This window comes from Hypanus sabinus, chromosome 3 (genome assembly GCF_030144855.1).
Source record: "Hypanus sabinus isolate sHypSab1 chromosome 3, sHypSab1.hap1, whole genome shotgun sequence".
In the NCBI taxonomy this organism is placed as follows: Eukaryota; Metazoa; Chordata; class Chondrichthyes; order Myliobatiformes; family Dasyatidae; genus Hypanus; species Hypanus sabinus.
The window spans coordinates 123,975,010-123,990,537 of NC_082708.1; the positions used below are offsets into that span (position 1 = coordinate 123,975,010).

General features: G+C 39.9%; 1 protein-coding gene across 4 annotated transcripts in view; it reads right to left on the bottom strand.

The window, feature by feature from the left end:
• LOC132391634 (short transient receptor potential channel 3-like) overlaps positions 1–15,528 on the bottom strand; it is a 140,662-nt gene that overhangs the window by 26,896 nt on the left and 98,238 nt on the right. For all 4 annotated transcript variants that reach the window (XM_059965077.1, XM_059965076.1, XM_059965079.1 and 1 more), the window contains 3 exons: positions 12,625–12,889; positions 9,824–10,019; positions 5,199–5,420 (listed from right to left, as the gene is read on the bottom strand). In XM_059965077.1, the coding sequence (XP_059821060.1) occupies positions 5,199–5,420; positions 9,824–10,019; positions 12,625–12,889 (683 nt within the window). The remainder of the gene's footprint in view (positions 1–5,198; positions 5,421–9,823; positions 10,020–12,624; positions 12,890–15,528) is intronic.

Sequence of the window (15,528 nt, forward strand, 5' to 3'; positions counted from 1 at the left end):
CCAATCCTCTTGCTAGTGCAAGTAGTTTCTATTTAATAAACATTAAAGCTTTTCATAATTTGAACATGTTTATGAATTTTCACATTAATCTGCAGCAAAGAAAAGGAACTCAACTTCAGTAGCTCATTCATACAAATGAATCTCCTTGGCGAGATAACATTTCTCATGCAATTCTATTCACTACACAAATTTGTACTGGAGCAGCAAACAGCTTAATGAATGGGTGACTAGGTGCCAATGTAAAGCTTCATATGCTTGGCTCAACTGAAAGAAGCCCAGCAATTTTCTACAAGACTCTGTATGCATAGTTTTTCTAAAGACAAATATGATGCCATGGATTTTAACATGGAATGTCTGCAAGATATTAATAAGCAAATATAAAAAGTATCTACCAGACACCAGCAGAAAACTAGCCACCCACTGGTAGTTTATGGCACAAGTTTTGTTTTGCACATTAGTGGTTGTGTTTATATTTGTAAATCTGTTATGTTATTAGTGAATTACTGTTAGTGGGAGTACTAAGGCCATGTGGTATGTCTCCCAAGAGAGTTCTTATCTTCTATATACCATTTGTTACTTTGAAGCTTTTCACTTCTCCTAATAGTCCCCATATTAAAGCTGAAGTAATGATTGGGTGTTCATGCAACTTTTTAAGACACAAGTCTACATTCATTACTTTGAGGAATGCTTATCAAATGGGAAGAACTTGCTGTAGCAAGTGAACTACTATAGAGAAGGAAAAACCAAATACAGGCAGTCCCCGGGCTACGAACGAGTTCTGTTCCTGAGTCCATCTTTAAGTCAGATTTGTACGTAAGTCAGAACAAGTACATCCGGTGTTATTTATCATCAGTTAGTCAAATGTTTGTCTTAATATATAGTATATAGTTTACCTTTCTATGCATATAAAACACTTAAGAAACGTATTATTCCAATAATTAAACCACTGCGTTGCTTAGTAATAATTGTAGCTTTCATCGGGGCAGGGCCTTTCACATGCTCCATTATTCTCACTTTATCATTTATCCTTTAAAATTGTTCCAATCATTGACCAACTGTAGCCTAACGCTTTTCTAATGACCGATGGCGTTTCACCTCTTTCCAATCGCTTTATTATTTCCACTTTATTTTCAATCGTGATCGCTTCCTATCAATGGAACAGAAACACTGCGGGCGGTGGGTCCCGAGCTCCGCCGGGTCCTAAGGACCACTGCACTGAGACAGGTTAGATGGGACAAATGAGGGCTGTGCTGGGTTTGGATATTTGTTCCTCCACAATATTCCGTGTGGGAATTTAAACTGGAGGTGGCAGTGTTTTTTTTATGATGTCGAGTTGCAAGCTTGACATCAATCTGGCACAGATGGTACAGGAGTCACTGGATCGACAACAACCCGGCACGGGAGCGGTCTGTCATTGGATCGAACTCGGGAAACTCTATTCTCGAGCCCGGCGCTAATCTCATTGCGCCACCAGCCGACTGGAATGGGGGGGGGGGTGAGGGTGAATCTTATTAAGAAAAATTTAAGCCAAATACAAAGTTACACACTCAACACAGTGTCAACGGCAACAACTTAAAATGGCGGATGGCATCACGATCTGATTTAAAATGGCGGACGGTGTTCTCCTTCCTTGGTTCATAAGTATGAGTTGTCCGTAAGTCGGACATTCATAACTCGGGGACTACCTGTAGCTCAATTCGTATGTGCACTATACTCTGCCTAGGAATGCAAAATAAAATAAAGTACTAACCAATGAGATCATAGTTGATCTTGCACCTCATTCACTTTTCTGCTTAAATCTACAAGCATTTGTAGATATCTCCTAATTCCCTTAGTAACAAAAGATCTATCAATATTCTGAATATACTCATTGACTGAGCAACCAAATCCTTAAGCAGAGGACAAGTGATACCATATTTACAAGCCTCTGGATGCAGAATTCTGAATAGCTTAGTCTTAAATAGCCAAATTCTTATCCTGAAATATAACCATCGAACCATAGAACATTACAGCACAGAAACAGGCCTTTTGGCCCTTCTTGGCTGTGCCGAACCATTTTTTTGCCTAGTCCCACTGACCTGCACCTGGACCATATCCCTCCATACACCTCTCATCCACGTACCTGTCCAAGTTTTTCTAAATGTTAAAAGTGAGCCAGCATTTACCACTTCACCTGGCAGCTCAGTCCACACTCCCACCACTCTCTGTGAGTACTAGCCTCCCCCCCAATGTTCCCTTTAAACTTTTCCCCCTTCACCCTTAACCCATGTCCTCTGGTTTTTTTCTCCGCTAGCCTCAGTGGAAAAAGCCTGTTTGCATTCACTCTATCTATACCCATCATAATTTTATACACCTCTATCAAATCTCCCCTCATTCTTCTACGCTCCAGGGAATGAAGTCCAAACGTATTCAACCTTTCTCTGTAACTCAGTTTCTCAAGTCCTGGCAACATCCTTGTAAACCTTCTCTGCAGTTTTTCAAAATTATTAATATCCTTCATGTAATTCGGTGACCAAAACTGCACACAATACTCCAAATTTGGCCTCACAAATGTCTCATACAACCTCACCATAACATTCCAACTCTTATACTCTATACTTTGATTTATAAAGACCAATGTACCAAAAGCTCTCTTTATGACCCTATCTACCTGTGACACCACTCTTAGGGAATTATGTATCTGTATCCCAAGATCCCTCTGTTCTACTGCACTCCTCAGTGTCCTACCATTTACCTTGTATGTTCTACCTTGGTTTGTCCTTCCAAAGTGCAATACCTCACACTTGTCTGCATTAAGCTCCATCTGCCATCTTTCAGCCCATTTTTCCAGCTGGTCCAAATCCCTCTGCAAGCTTTGAAAACCTTCCTCACTGTCCACTACACCTCCAATCTTTGTATCATCAGCAAATTTGCTGATCCAATTTACCACATTATCATCCAGATCATTGATATAGATGACAAATAACAATGGACCCAACACTGATCCCTGTGGCACACCACTAGTCACAGGCCTCCACTACCATTCTCTGGCTTCTCCCACTGAGCCAATGTCTTATCCAATTTACTACCTCTCCATGTATACTGAGTGACTGAACCTTCCTAACTAACCTCCCATGCGGAACCTTTTCAAAGGCCTTACTGAAGTCCATGTAGACAACATCCACTGCCTTCCCTTCATCCACTTTCCTGGTAACGTCCTCAAAAAACTCTAATAGATTGGTTAAACATGACCTACCATGCACAAAGCCGTGTTGACTCTCCCTAATAAGTGCCTGTCTATCCAAATACTTGTAGAAATTTTAGATCATTAGTCTGAGATTCTCCAGTCTGAAGAAATACTTCTTGGCATCTGCCCTGTTAATCCTTCCCAGAGCCTTATGTGTCAATGAGATCCCTTTTCCTTTTTCTAAACTCCATTTAGCATAGGGCTTTTCTGGTATCCCTGGTATGTCAAGGAATAGAACTGTAGCTTCATGTAAATTCAGTAATGTTCATGGTAGAAAATGAAACTGAAATATATCTTTCTCTAATTTTCTGTCTCATCAGGTTTTCCTAGTCTTGAATATAAAATAAATTCAGGACTTTGCCTTTGGTGACTTAAGATGATTAAGCTATATCATCACACAATAAATAATGAAGAAATCAAAATAATTTTCTGTCATATTATTAGACATCTTTCTCATTCTCTCTCCTTTTCTTGTCTATGCACAGTATTGACCATGAAGGAATTAAAATATGGAAGAAAACATCAAAAGAGGCAAAGACAGTGGACGCAGACACACTGATGTCTTTGTTTTTGCCATGCACTTGAAGGAATGGAGGTTGCCATTTTGAGAAGTTGCTTTGTAACTTCCATTTTGTGAACTGTCTGCTAAGCTGATTCTTGCTCTGGGATAATTTAATCAGAGCAATTGAACTTAGTTACAAGGAGTTTCTGCTATTGAGCTGCTAAACCTGAGGTCATTCTCAGATCATCTACTTATTGTGTACAATAGCAGCTTTGCAGAAATAATCTTGTTTTCTCGGCCCAGTGTCTCAGTGTCCTAAATTGACTACTTTAAAATGGAGTCGAATAGAATAAAAAAAGTCACTTAGGGCACAAAGTTGTGTAATCCTTGATTACATCCAATAGGAATTCAACACAGGTCAGACAGAAGACCTCAAGCCAATGAGATTGAAATGTAACATTTGAACTGATAAGGAAAGTCGACAAGTGCAAATGCAAAGTGGCAAGAACACTGGAGACTGACTATTGCAAAGGAGAAGAACCATGCCAGAGGCTATGAGAAAACAGATCAATCATCTAGCCAACAGGAGATACTCTACTTCGGTGTTATAAATTGGAGAAGTGATCTGAGTGAGTATTGGTACAGACGACAGAGTCGAATTTATGCTTTAAGTTGTTCGTAAGGATTCAACATAGTTATGTTAGTGTTTTTGTGGAGACAATAAAGTGAAAACTTTGATTAATTAAAGTTGTATAGTGAGTTGCCTAACCTACATCAGCTGATGAATAGTCATCAAGGTCAGACAATCCGACAATCTGCTTCCAGGCTTATGTCAGTGTAGATGCAAGGAAATGCACAGGAGAACTGATTTCTCCCCTTCCCACCGCAGGGAATCTTTGTGATAAAGATAAATCCGTTGAAGAGATACTGGTACATTATTCCAACACTAAATAATCCGTCATTAAACAACATATTTTGTAATTCCTTTCAGGATTGTCAAGAATTTGTGATTGTTTCTATTTTGGTTACTGCAGGTTTCCACTCTTTGAGGTCATTTCTAAATTAATTATGTTTGTTACAGGAAGTTTCTGTTCTGTTACTTTACTGTAATTGTCATTATGAAATTGATTTGTGGTAGCACTCATACCTGAATCAGGCAATTTTGAGTTCGTCCATTTATGGCATTATCACTACAAACTCAAGGCACAGCAAGCAACATTGACAGATATGCTACTAAGACATAATACCAGAAACCCTTTTGGATGGGTGTAAAAGATCATATAAAGGGCTGTGGTGTTTTCCCATTACCCAGACTGACATTTAAACATCTAATCAGTAACTAGAAAGCAGATGACATGATCATTATCTTATTGCTGTTCATGTATTTTCTGTGCTTTTAAAGTGCTTCATTAGCCATAAAGGAAATGTTGCTACATAAAACAAAGTACTTATAATGTTTTAAATACATACCCTGGACTTGGAATTCATCATTCCAATTTCTATGTCTTTCTTCAGTCTTTTCCTTCTGCATTTGAACAGGCCAAGGAGACAGTTTTTGATTCTTACTATCAAATTGATGCATGACTTTGGAGTAGGCACAAGACTGAATGGAGGGGGCAGTGTTTTCCCATGGTCAAAGTAGAACATCCACAGCTTTGAACGGGCAAACTTCCATTCCACATCTGCATCATCCTAAAGGTGAGATGAATAAATTGCTTGAACTATTTTATGTTAACAAGAAGGCCAAGACCAGACTCAGCAAAATTTAATTGTTTTTAAGTCCATTTGGCCTTTGGAAGTAAATAATTTTTCATTTATGATTCAAAAGTAAAATTTTTAGTGTTGTTTTGAATGGTGGCCCCCCATCCCAAGGATTTATCTCCAACCTTACCTGATAAAAATAGCTACTCACCACTGTTCCCCATACAAATATTATCCCATACCCATCTATCTATTCATTGTTCCTCCTTCCATATGTTTAGTTTCCCATTCAATCAGCACCTATGCCTCCAGAACTGCTCCCCTAACTAGTGATGCCCTGCAGTTCAGCACCACTCTTCTCTCATCACTACACTTCTATGTCCTCCACTAGTGGTGCAGTACCAAACATCATTGAGTTGTCCCTGGATTACACCCGGTTCCTCCCCACTCCAGCAATTGCTTTTCTATTTGTATTTATAGTTCCTGATCGCCATCACCCTTCTCACCATAAAAACTACCATCCCACCTTCCTCCTTGATCATCATCCTTTCCTGTTTTGCATTTGGTCTATTTGAATATCCACCATTGCTCTCTCAAAGACCACCTTTTCATCTGGATTCCCTCCGTCTATTGCAGGGGTTCCCCATCTTTTTTGAGCCATAGGATCCTACCATTAACTGAGGCATTTGTGGACTCCAGGTTAGCGCCCCCCTCCTCTATTGTCATCACCCTTAATCGCTGACCCTTTTCGCTCCATCCAACCCGATCACTTTGATTGACCATCAGCAATCTGTTACTCACGAAGTTACCACAGCCTATTGCCATTGCTTCCCTGATGAAATTTTGCCATACTGATTTTCACCACCTAGCTTCTCAGAGATAATTTGATCCCTTCAATCGACCACCTATGCATCACAACCTGCTCTCACCTGTCGCAGCTGCCACCACATGACCACACTGTGCTCTTGATCATTGTTGCTCCAGCCTTTAGATTGGCATCACACCATTCACTCATTGTTCCAGCTCTCTCTGAACCATCATGGCGCTCTCTACCACCACCACTCCACCTCCTCTGATCACCTCAGAATGGCCAGTTCTGCCTTATTGACACTGGCCCTTTGATTTCTCCATGGAACCGTTATTTTGGCTGGTTTGCATCAGATTGAGATTGCTAGAAAGCATGTGATTTTGAGCCTGTTTCATTAATATTTCAGTAATATTTGAGTTGTGTGGTCAATATATTGCTTGGGAAAGCATTCTTTATTGTTTATATAATTCACTCTGGGTTATATATAAAAGAACATAAATGACATACAAATGGAGATAGAAGAAGAGTCCAAAGTGTTTCTCAGCATAAACACACACAAAGGGCTTTATCGCTATAATAGGCTTATTTTTGGAATTGCATCTGCACCTGTACTTTGGCAGAAAGCTATGGACCAGGTGCTGCAAGGCTGTCCAGGTACTCAATGTTAGCTGGATGGCATCATTGTTACTGGTAGGGATGACAAGGAACATCTCCAAACTCTCAAGACAGTGTGAATGAGATCAGAAGGTTATGGACTCAGAGCACAATGCAACAACTGTGAATTCTTTAAGTCAATAATCACTTACTGTGGCCACTCTGTTGATGCACAATGATTATACAAGTGCGCTGAGAAAATTCAAGCAGTGTTGGATGTTCTAAGGCCAAAGGATGTGTCACAGTTGTGTCCTTTTTAAGATTTGTCAATTACTATATCAGATTCCTGCCAAACCTGGCTACTGTGCTCCAACCCTTGAAATCATGATTACAGATCGGGAAGAAAAGACAATGGTCAAAGCAGTCTGAGGTAGCTTACAGAAATGTAAGGGAAATGGTGACATTCGACACTGTATTCACACATTATAATCCACAACGTCTAGTGAAGCTTGCCTGTGACGCCTTGCCTTATGGAATACGTTAGATGTAGTTGTATCATATGTTATGAGTGATGGAAGTGAATGGTATGGTCCATAATTTTTGCATCATATTCCCTTACTGCTGAAGAGAAAAATTATGCACAGGTTGACAGAGAGGCCTCGAGTCTGGTTTGGGGTGTGAGATGTTTCAACCAGTACCTGTATAGGAGAAGGTTTACCCTCCTCACTGATCTGCAGGCACTAGTGTCTATCTTCAACCCAGCAAAGGATGTTCTGTTTCTTGGAGGACACAATTACAACATTGAATTCAAGACGAAAACTAATCATGGAAATGTTGATGGATTGTCCAGTTTACTCTTGGAAAAGGAAATACCTGAAAAATTTACAAATGAGGATACTTTCTCTCTAATGCAAATTGGAAGTCTCCCTGTTATGGCAGAGATGACCAAAAGGGAAACCAGAAATGACTCCATGACCACCCAAAGTAGCTGGAATGTGCAGCAGAAAAATCCAGTTCTATCATTTTTACCAGTGACAGAATGAACTTGCCCTTGACAGGAGTTGCTTTATATGGGGATTGAGTGTTGCTGTACCATCCAAGCTGAGAACTAAAGTGTTGGAGGAGCTATATGCCGGTCATCTAGGCACGGTCAAAATGAAAACCTTGACTCAAAGCCTGTCTGGTGTCCTGGGATAGATCAGCAGACTCAGCAGCTTGCCACACGCTGGTCGGGATGCCAACACCTCCAGAAGATGCCAGGAGTATTTCAGGGAAAAATGAAGAAAGGTGTCCAAGACTGTCGGAACCACTTCCTGCAGTCCCAGAGCCAATTCCTACAACCACCATGGAGGAGGTGCCAGAACCTGAGATTGTTTCACTGCCTCAAGTCTCTCCTGACAAGCAGAGTGATCTCCCTGGTCTGGAAAGACATTATCCCACAAGAGTAAGGAATCCTCTGCGGCAATTAAATCTCTAGGTCTGTATGGGACTAGAGATCAATACATTACATATTTCAGTTGTGATGCATTCTATATTGTGTTGGAGTTTATACCAAAGCAGGGAGGTGTGCTGTGTATTTAATATTTCAGTAATATTTGAGTAATACAGTAAATGTACAGTATGATTTGATTATGCACTCTTTGTTGTTCACATAATTCATTTTGAGTTATATGTAAGACTATGTGAAAGGCATACATCATTATGCCACCACGTCAAAAGTGCGCACCTCACTAAAGTGAAAACAGAGTAAACACGCATTTCCCTGGTCCTGTGTTTTTCTTTGGATTAGTTTTTGAAGTTACAAAACATAACATTCAACATTAACAAAGCTGGAGCTGTTGATCAAGATTGCTGTAACTGAAATGCATTTGGATAAGATCAGAAGAGTTAGTTCAGTTCTGAAAGTCCAACAAGAGAAACAATTTAATGCAATATGGCACAAAAGTGCAATTTCACCAAGATAGTCCATGAACAATGATAGAAATGCAATAGTGGGTGTTTTTCCGAAGCTGAAAACTAATACACATTGTTGAATGAAGTTAGATTGCAATGCCCAATGAGGAGGAGTACATGACAAGACAGGACAAGATGCAGGAGCTTTGGATATTGGGTCCATTTTGCTTTAGATATGCTATCACAAATACTGGCTTCAGGAATGAGGTTCAGAAAACCATGGGTACTAACAGGGGAATGTAGAGGGTGCCGTTTAAGATCAAACCATCCTGAGTACCTGGAAAAATCAAGGACACAGAGGCCCTATTATACTAAATGGAGGGCATACAAAATATTGTAGGGCTAAATCTTCCTGAGGTTTGGTAAATAGTCAGACTGAAAGTGACAGAGGCCTCAACTCAGCAACCAGAAAGGGTGCATAGGAATTGTGCAGGTCCAGGAGGAACTGAGTACTGTACCAGCAGTTAATGGTCAAAATGACAATAAACTTGACTTGATGGAGTTCAGGAAGGATACAGAGATTTAGGAGGTGGTCAAAAAATTCTCCAGAGCACCCGAAAGGATATTCATCATTCTCCTGGTGCAAAAGATGAGCCAAAAGATCAAATTAACAAGGAGAAAGGAAGACCCACCCTTGGATCAGCCACTGGGCTACACCAAGCTTGGGGACCATCCCCTAGTGAACACTGAATGCTGGAAGTTCTGAGCAGGTCAAGCAGTAACAAACAAGGGGAGAAGCAGAATCAATGCTTCAGATTTGGGGTCTTTCAACATTTAGACCTGCAACTAGAGGGGAAGCCAGAGTTAGGAAAAGTAAAGAAATCTTAAGAACATTGGTGTGACCTGAATTGTCATCAGAAAAAATGCAAGAGGCCATGAAACTGGATACAGAGCAGATGTGAGGTTGTCAGATTCCCTTAACCCTCTGACCATCCATCCTCTCACTCACTTGCACCCACCTTGCCCAAAATGGGGTGATTGAAATAAAGACCAATATTTTTACATTAATTAAGCTTCTGAAGTAGATGTCACATCTTACCTCAATTTCCTGATATGAGCTATTGATCATGGCAATTAGCATGTTGAGCAAAACCACCACCATAGTGACATTGTATATTCCATATAAGACATATCCAATATTCTCAATGAATTTATGGTCATATTTGAGGACAACAGAGGAAACTTCAGACAAACCGAAGATTGACCAGAATAGTGTCTTGAAACTTTCTTCAACTCTGAGAAATATAGCAGATTTAAATTAATCAGTTCTATTGAAACAAAATATTTTAATGATAATTAAAATTAAGCTTGCAAAGTTCAGAAAAAAATTGTTAACCTGCATACAAGGCATGAGAAATTTACAATTTTTTCTCTACAATCTAAGACTTGAATCTTACCTCTCTGATCACTCAAAGGAGCATCTCAGTTACTTCTATAACACCCATTTTATTCCATGCATCAATGATGTACAATTTCCATTTTAGTCCTAATATCCCTGCATTTATGTAGCACAATTTTAGTTAATTTTTAAAGTCCTTATTCTCTTCCTATCAGTTATTCTTAATGCATGATTTGTTTTGCTTTGTCCTCCCTGCTCCTAATGCATGTGAATCAGGTGTTTACTTGTCTTCTCTTCAGGTTCCCCAGGAATGTTACCATCATCCACCCTAAGGACAGACTAAAGATCGTTTTTCAGGCCTCCATCAATGTCCTTATGTGACGATTAAGCACAAGAGTGCTTAACTTGCTCATCATTTCTCGAAATGATTTCTGTCCATTGCCACCACATAATAATTATAACCCCAATTATGAGACAATTCAACATAAGGAATCAACTTATTAAAATATCCATTTGCATTGGATAATGGATTCCAATGGTATCACTATGCTTTTCTTTAATGCAAAACTCACCTACACAAATACTGTATATAAACACGAGTCCATCTGTATAAAAATAATTTAAAAAGAACTTATAGCTTTTGCTTCAAGAAGTTTGAATGTATGGGGGTGGGGGGGGGGGGATGGTATACACCACCTGCAAGGAGTTTTGATCAGATTCTATGTATACTGCTAGTGGCAAGATGGATAACCTGACCTCAAAAGAAATACAATGAGGATGCATCATATTGACAACATGGTTAAGACTCAAATCATAAAGACACAGGAAATTGGTTTGTGTTACCTGGAGCTTAGTTAAAATCTAAGCAAGATATCTACAAAAAAATCAATTAAATTGGTTCGTTACAAAGATGTTATTTCCACTGATGGGGGAGCTGACAATAAAGTCGTTCAGCATGACCAGCGCCACAGCTGCTCCATCAACCCAGGTTCGATCCTGAGCTCCAGTGCAGTCTGTGTGCAGCTTGTCCACTCTCCTTGTAACGGCGTGAGTTTCCTCACACAGGACGCAGTCACGCGGGAGGTAAGTACACTGGGCACTGTACACTGCCCCTAGTATGTGGGTGAGTGGTAAAACCTGGGGGAGGGGAGGGGGTTGCGCAGATGATGGAAATAGATTACAGGAAAAATTCAAAGCAGAACGGAAGTACTCTGTGAGATGGCATAGATATGATGGGCCAAGTGGCCTTCTACATTATAATGAAGTATGGAAAAGATCAGCAAGCTTTTTGGTAGTTAAGGTTGTAACAGGTATGAACACAGACACTAAATGAAGCTGAAATGCAGATAAAGCTGAAACTAACTGAACTGTGGAACAGATTTGATTTTCCAACTCTTGACTGAATGCCCCTCTAAAACTGCAGCAAAACTTAATGTTGCAATCACTGGTCTTTCTGAAATGTCTGAGGCATGAGGCCTTCTCAATTTGTGGATAGAAAGCTATTAGGAAAAATGATGTGAATGAGCATGAATTCCTACAGGAAGTGTGGAATTCAGTTAGATGTCAAGGAGCAAATGTTGAGGCAGTTGGGGGGGGGGGGGTTGCTGGCAGAAGGTCACTGGAACGTGTTGTTAGGCCATTCACCAGGGCAATTCCGAACTACGACCAACATCACAGTATTCAAAAATAGGTAGAACATTCAGAGTGGAGTCTTCCTGTCACTCGTGCAACTTCTTAATCAGAGAGCTCTCAAGACCCTTTTCAATCCTACGAATCTGTCACTTATTTCCTCCTCTTTCAGCAGTCTATATTACTACAGGAGAATTGGGATGAAAGGGGTGTTTATGGGCAGTTGCAGGGAGGTGAGATTTATAAGAAGAGGAGTCACCATTTGGAATTTATCAAGCTAGGATTGGCCTGGCAATGCTTTACATTGCTTTCAACTCTGGTTTTTCATATTTGTGTTAGACATGCTTTTGTAGGAGGCATAGCTTAAACCCTACACCTATTTTATGTTTACATACCCCTGAAAAGCCGACATTGGTTGACACACATGGCATGTTTAATTCACACTCTTATCCATTCTTTTTCAGAGTCAAGGAAATTATATTTTTGAAAGAATCCTGTTGCTAAAACCTTCCCTTTAAATAATTGGAATGTCTATTATTTCCCAGTGTTGAAAAAAATACTGAAAAATCAGTCCAGAATGTCTACATTCTGCACCACTCAGTATACCGACTTTGTACTTGGCTAACTTTAACTTATTTCCCTAATCCTATTGGTACGTGGAACACTGACGCATGGTGCAAAGTACTTTGAAATCAGAAGATAATTCATATGAGCATGTATTTTGTAGCAATTAGCAATGGCATTAATGGAATGCAGAAAGCACGAGTTGAGTTTGCCTTGTAAAAACACAATTCCCAGGGAAGAGAAGATAAACAAAGCAGATCTCATTAAGCAACAATATGAAATAAGTTGAAAAATAAACTTGTACTTACGTTGTGAAAGCTGGATTCACTTTTGCACCAAGGTAGTAGGAATAAAGGATAAACATCCCAATCATGAAAGCAAGGAACACCATTATAAAAATGACCATGAATTTGAATATATCTTTCACAGTCCTTCCAAGGGAAATTTGTAACGGACCAAAGCTTTCATTTGCGGGCAGGATATAAGCGATTCGTGAAAAACTAAGGACAACTGCTATTGCATAGAGGCCTTCAGAAATGATCTGAGGATCGGAGGGAACCCATCTATCTCTGGCTAAAAAGACAAGATAAAAAGTTATAAGTCGCAGTATTGATTGTTATGGTCCAATTTGAAGTTACAGCAGACTACATATCATTCACAAAGGCGGAAATACTTACGAATTATATCCTAAAATATTTATAGTACGTTCCCTTTTAACAACCTTTGTAGTAAGCATACCCATTTCTGAACAGCCTTCTTGTAATTTCATGAAGAAAAGCAAACAGAAAAAGCTTGAAGAATTCTCTAAGTCAGGCAGCATTAATGGAGATAAATGCAAGGTTAACAGCTTGAGAACCTTTCTTCATAACTGGCAAAAGTTTTGTGGGAAATATTAAGCCTACATTTCTCTATCCAAAGTTCAAAGTAAATTTATTATCAAATTACATATACGCCATGATATACAACCCTGAGATTAATTTTCTTATGGGTATACTCAATAAATTCATAATAGGATAAAAACCATAATTGCATCAAAGAAAGACCGCACCAGTTTGAGCATTCAACCAATGTGCAAAAGACTATGCAATACAAAAAGAAATAGTAATAAGTAAATGAGCAATAAATATTGAGAACATGAGATGAAGAGTCCTTAAAAGTGTGTCCATTGGTTGTGAAGACGTTCCAATGATAGGGCAAGTTAAGTTGAGTGAGATTATCCCCTTTGGTTCAAGAGGTTGAGGGGAAATAACTGTACCCTAACCTGGTGGTGTGAGTCCTGAGCCTCCTGTACCTTCTTCATGATGGCAGTAGCAAGAAAAGAGCATGTCCTGGATGGCCAGGGTCCCTGATGATTGAAGCTGCTTTCCTGCAACAACCCTTCGTGTAAGATGTGCTCAATAGTGGAGAAGGCCATATCCATTCTGTTCAAAAGCACTGGTGTTTCTATACCAGGCTGTGATGCAGCCAGTCAATATACTCTCCACTATACATCTATAGAAGTTTGTCAAAGTTTTAGATATCATTTCAAATCTTTGCAGAGTCCTAAAGAAGTAGAGGCACTGCCATGCTTTCTTCCTAGTTGCACTTATTGTGCTGGGCCCAGGACAGGTCCTTTGAAGTAATAACGCCAAGGAATTTAAAGTTGCTGACCCTCTCCACTTCAGAGCCTTCGATGAGAACTCAATCATGGACCTCTGGTTTTATCCTCCTGAAGTCAATAAATAGCTCCATGGTCTTGCTGAAATTGAGTTGCTATGACACCACTCAGCCAGATTTTCAATCTCCCTTCTAAATGCTGATTCATCACTTGAATATGTTTACAGTCATAAATGTAACATGAGTAGAGCGGGGGGAGGGGTAAGCATCTGTCAGGAAATGCATTTTCTCATTTTCTAGGAAAAAATGAAAATTCTGCCAAACACCTTTATTCCCCCACTGATGACAACCGTAGACTGGACTACTGTTGTGGGATGGGGTTGATCACAAGATAAGGTGCTGGAAGTTGATGTAGTTAGGATTAAGCCATACAAAGAAGCTGGATGAACTCAGCAGGTCGGGCAGCATCCATTGAAAGAAGCAGTCAAGAGGATTAAGCCAATTTCCAGTAGCAGAAATAACAGTTCTGTCAGTCTCACTGGCCTGAAAACAGGCATTTTTATTTCGCTCACCAAAGTTAAATGTTACTAATCTTGTTTCTTGTAACTGTGCAGGTAAAAGGGCCGATACTGTGGATGATTCCTTTGCTTTTGTTGAGCTCTATAACCTGCAGCAAACTCCATCATATCCCTGGACTGCTTTACTCATTGAAATTCAAAACCACAGTGACTTTCAGCTTCTTAGCCTCAGGATCATTTCAGTTTGCTGCTACTGCATTATGGAGGTCACTCCCGTTGTGGGATTGCTCATACTCCCATGGAGGCCTCGCGAACAGCCACAAGACAACAGTGATCTGTACAAAGAACACATCTCCTGCATGCAGTGTTCTTCATATCATGTCCAGACTGCTCTGATTCCTTGCAATTATCCATTCATTCAGTCACAACACTCCCGTAGTGAGGGGAGTGTCAATTATGTTATGTTATGTCTTTTAAGACTTGGCTGTAAAGATCACACATGTTAGTCTAAATGGATAAAACTGTGAAAACTTGTAACATACCAACAGGGAACATCGCACTGAAACCAACATCAGCATCAGAATGGGGTTGCACAGGAAGTTTTTTTTTACATCTTTCTTCATAGTTATTCCAAACATAATGACTAAATAATTGTTTCTTGGATATTCTGCTACTGACATTTACTTCCCTTGGTTTGGTTCATTTCCCCAAAACATATCCAACAATGCACCCTTCCTGTTTGGCTCAGAAGCACACTAATTAAGAAAATGCTGCTTAAAGTGCATTTCAAACATTGCCCCTCGTGTTATTGCTATTCCTGTCAATGGCTGAATAGTTGTAGTCCCCAGTATCACTACTCTGTAGATCATACACATCTCTGTAATTTCTCTGCAAAGTTGCTGCCTGATATGCATCCTAGTTGGCAGGCTGGATAATAATCTCAGTGGCATACTTGTATCTCTATTATTCCATGACATTCTCTCTCCAGCGCTGTGATATATCCCCTACAGGTTATGGATGCCTTACTTTTGTCCAGCTTGAATGAGCATTGGGGAAACTAGCAGGATGGATTTGTTGGCTGCTGCCAGGCTTCAGTCA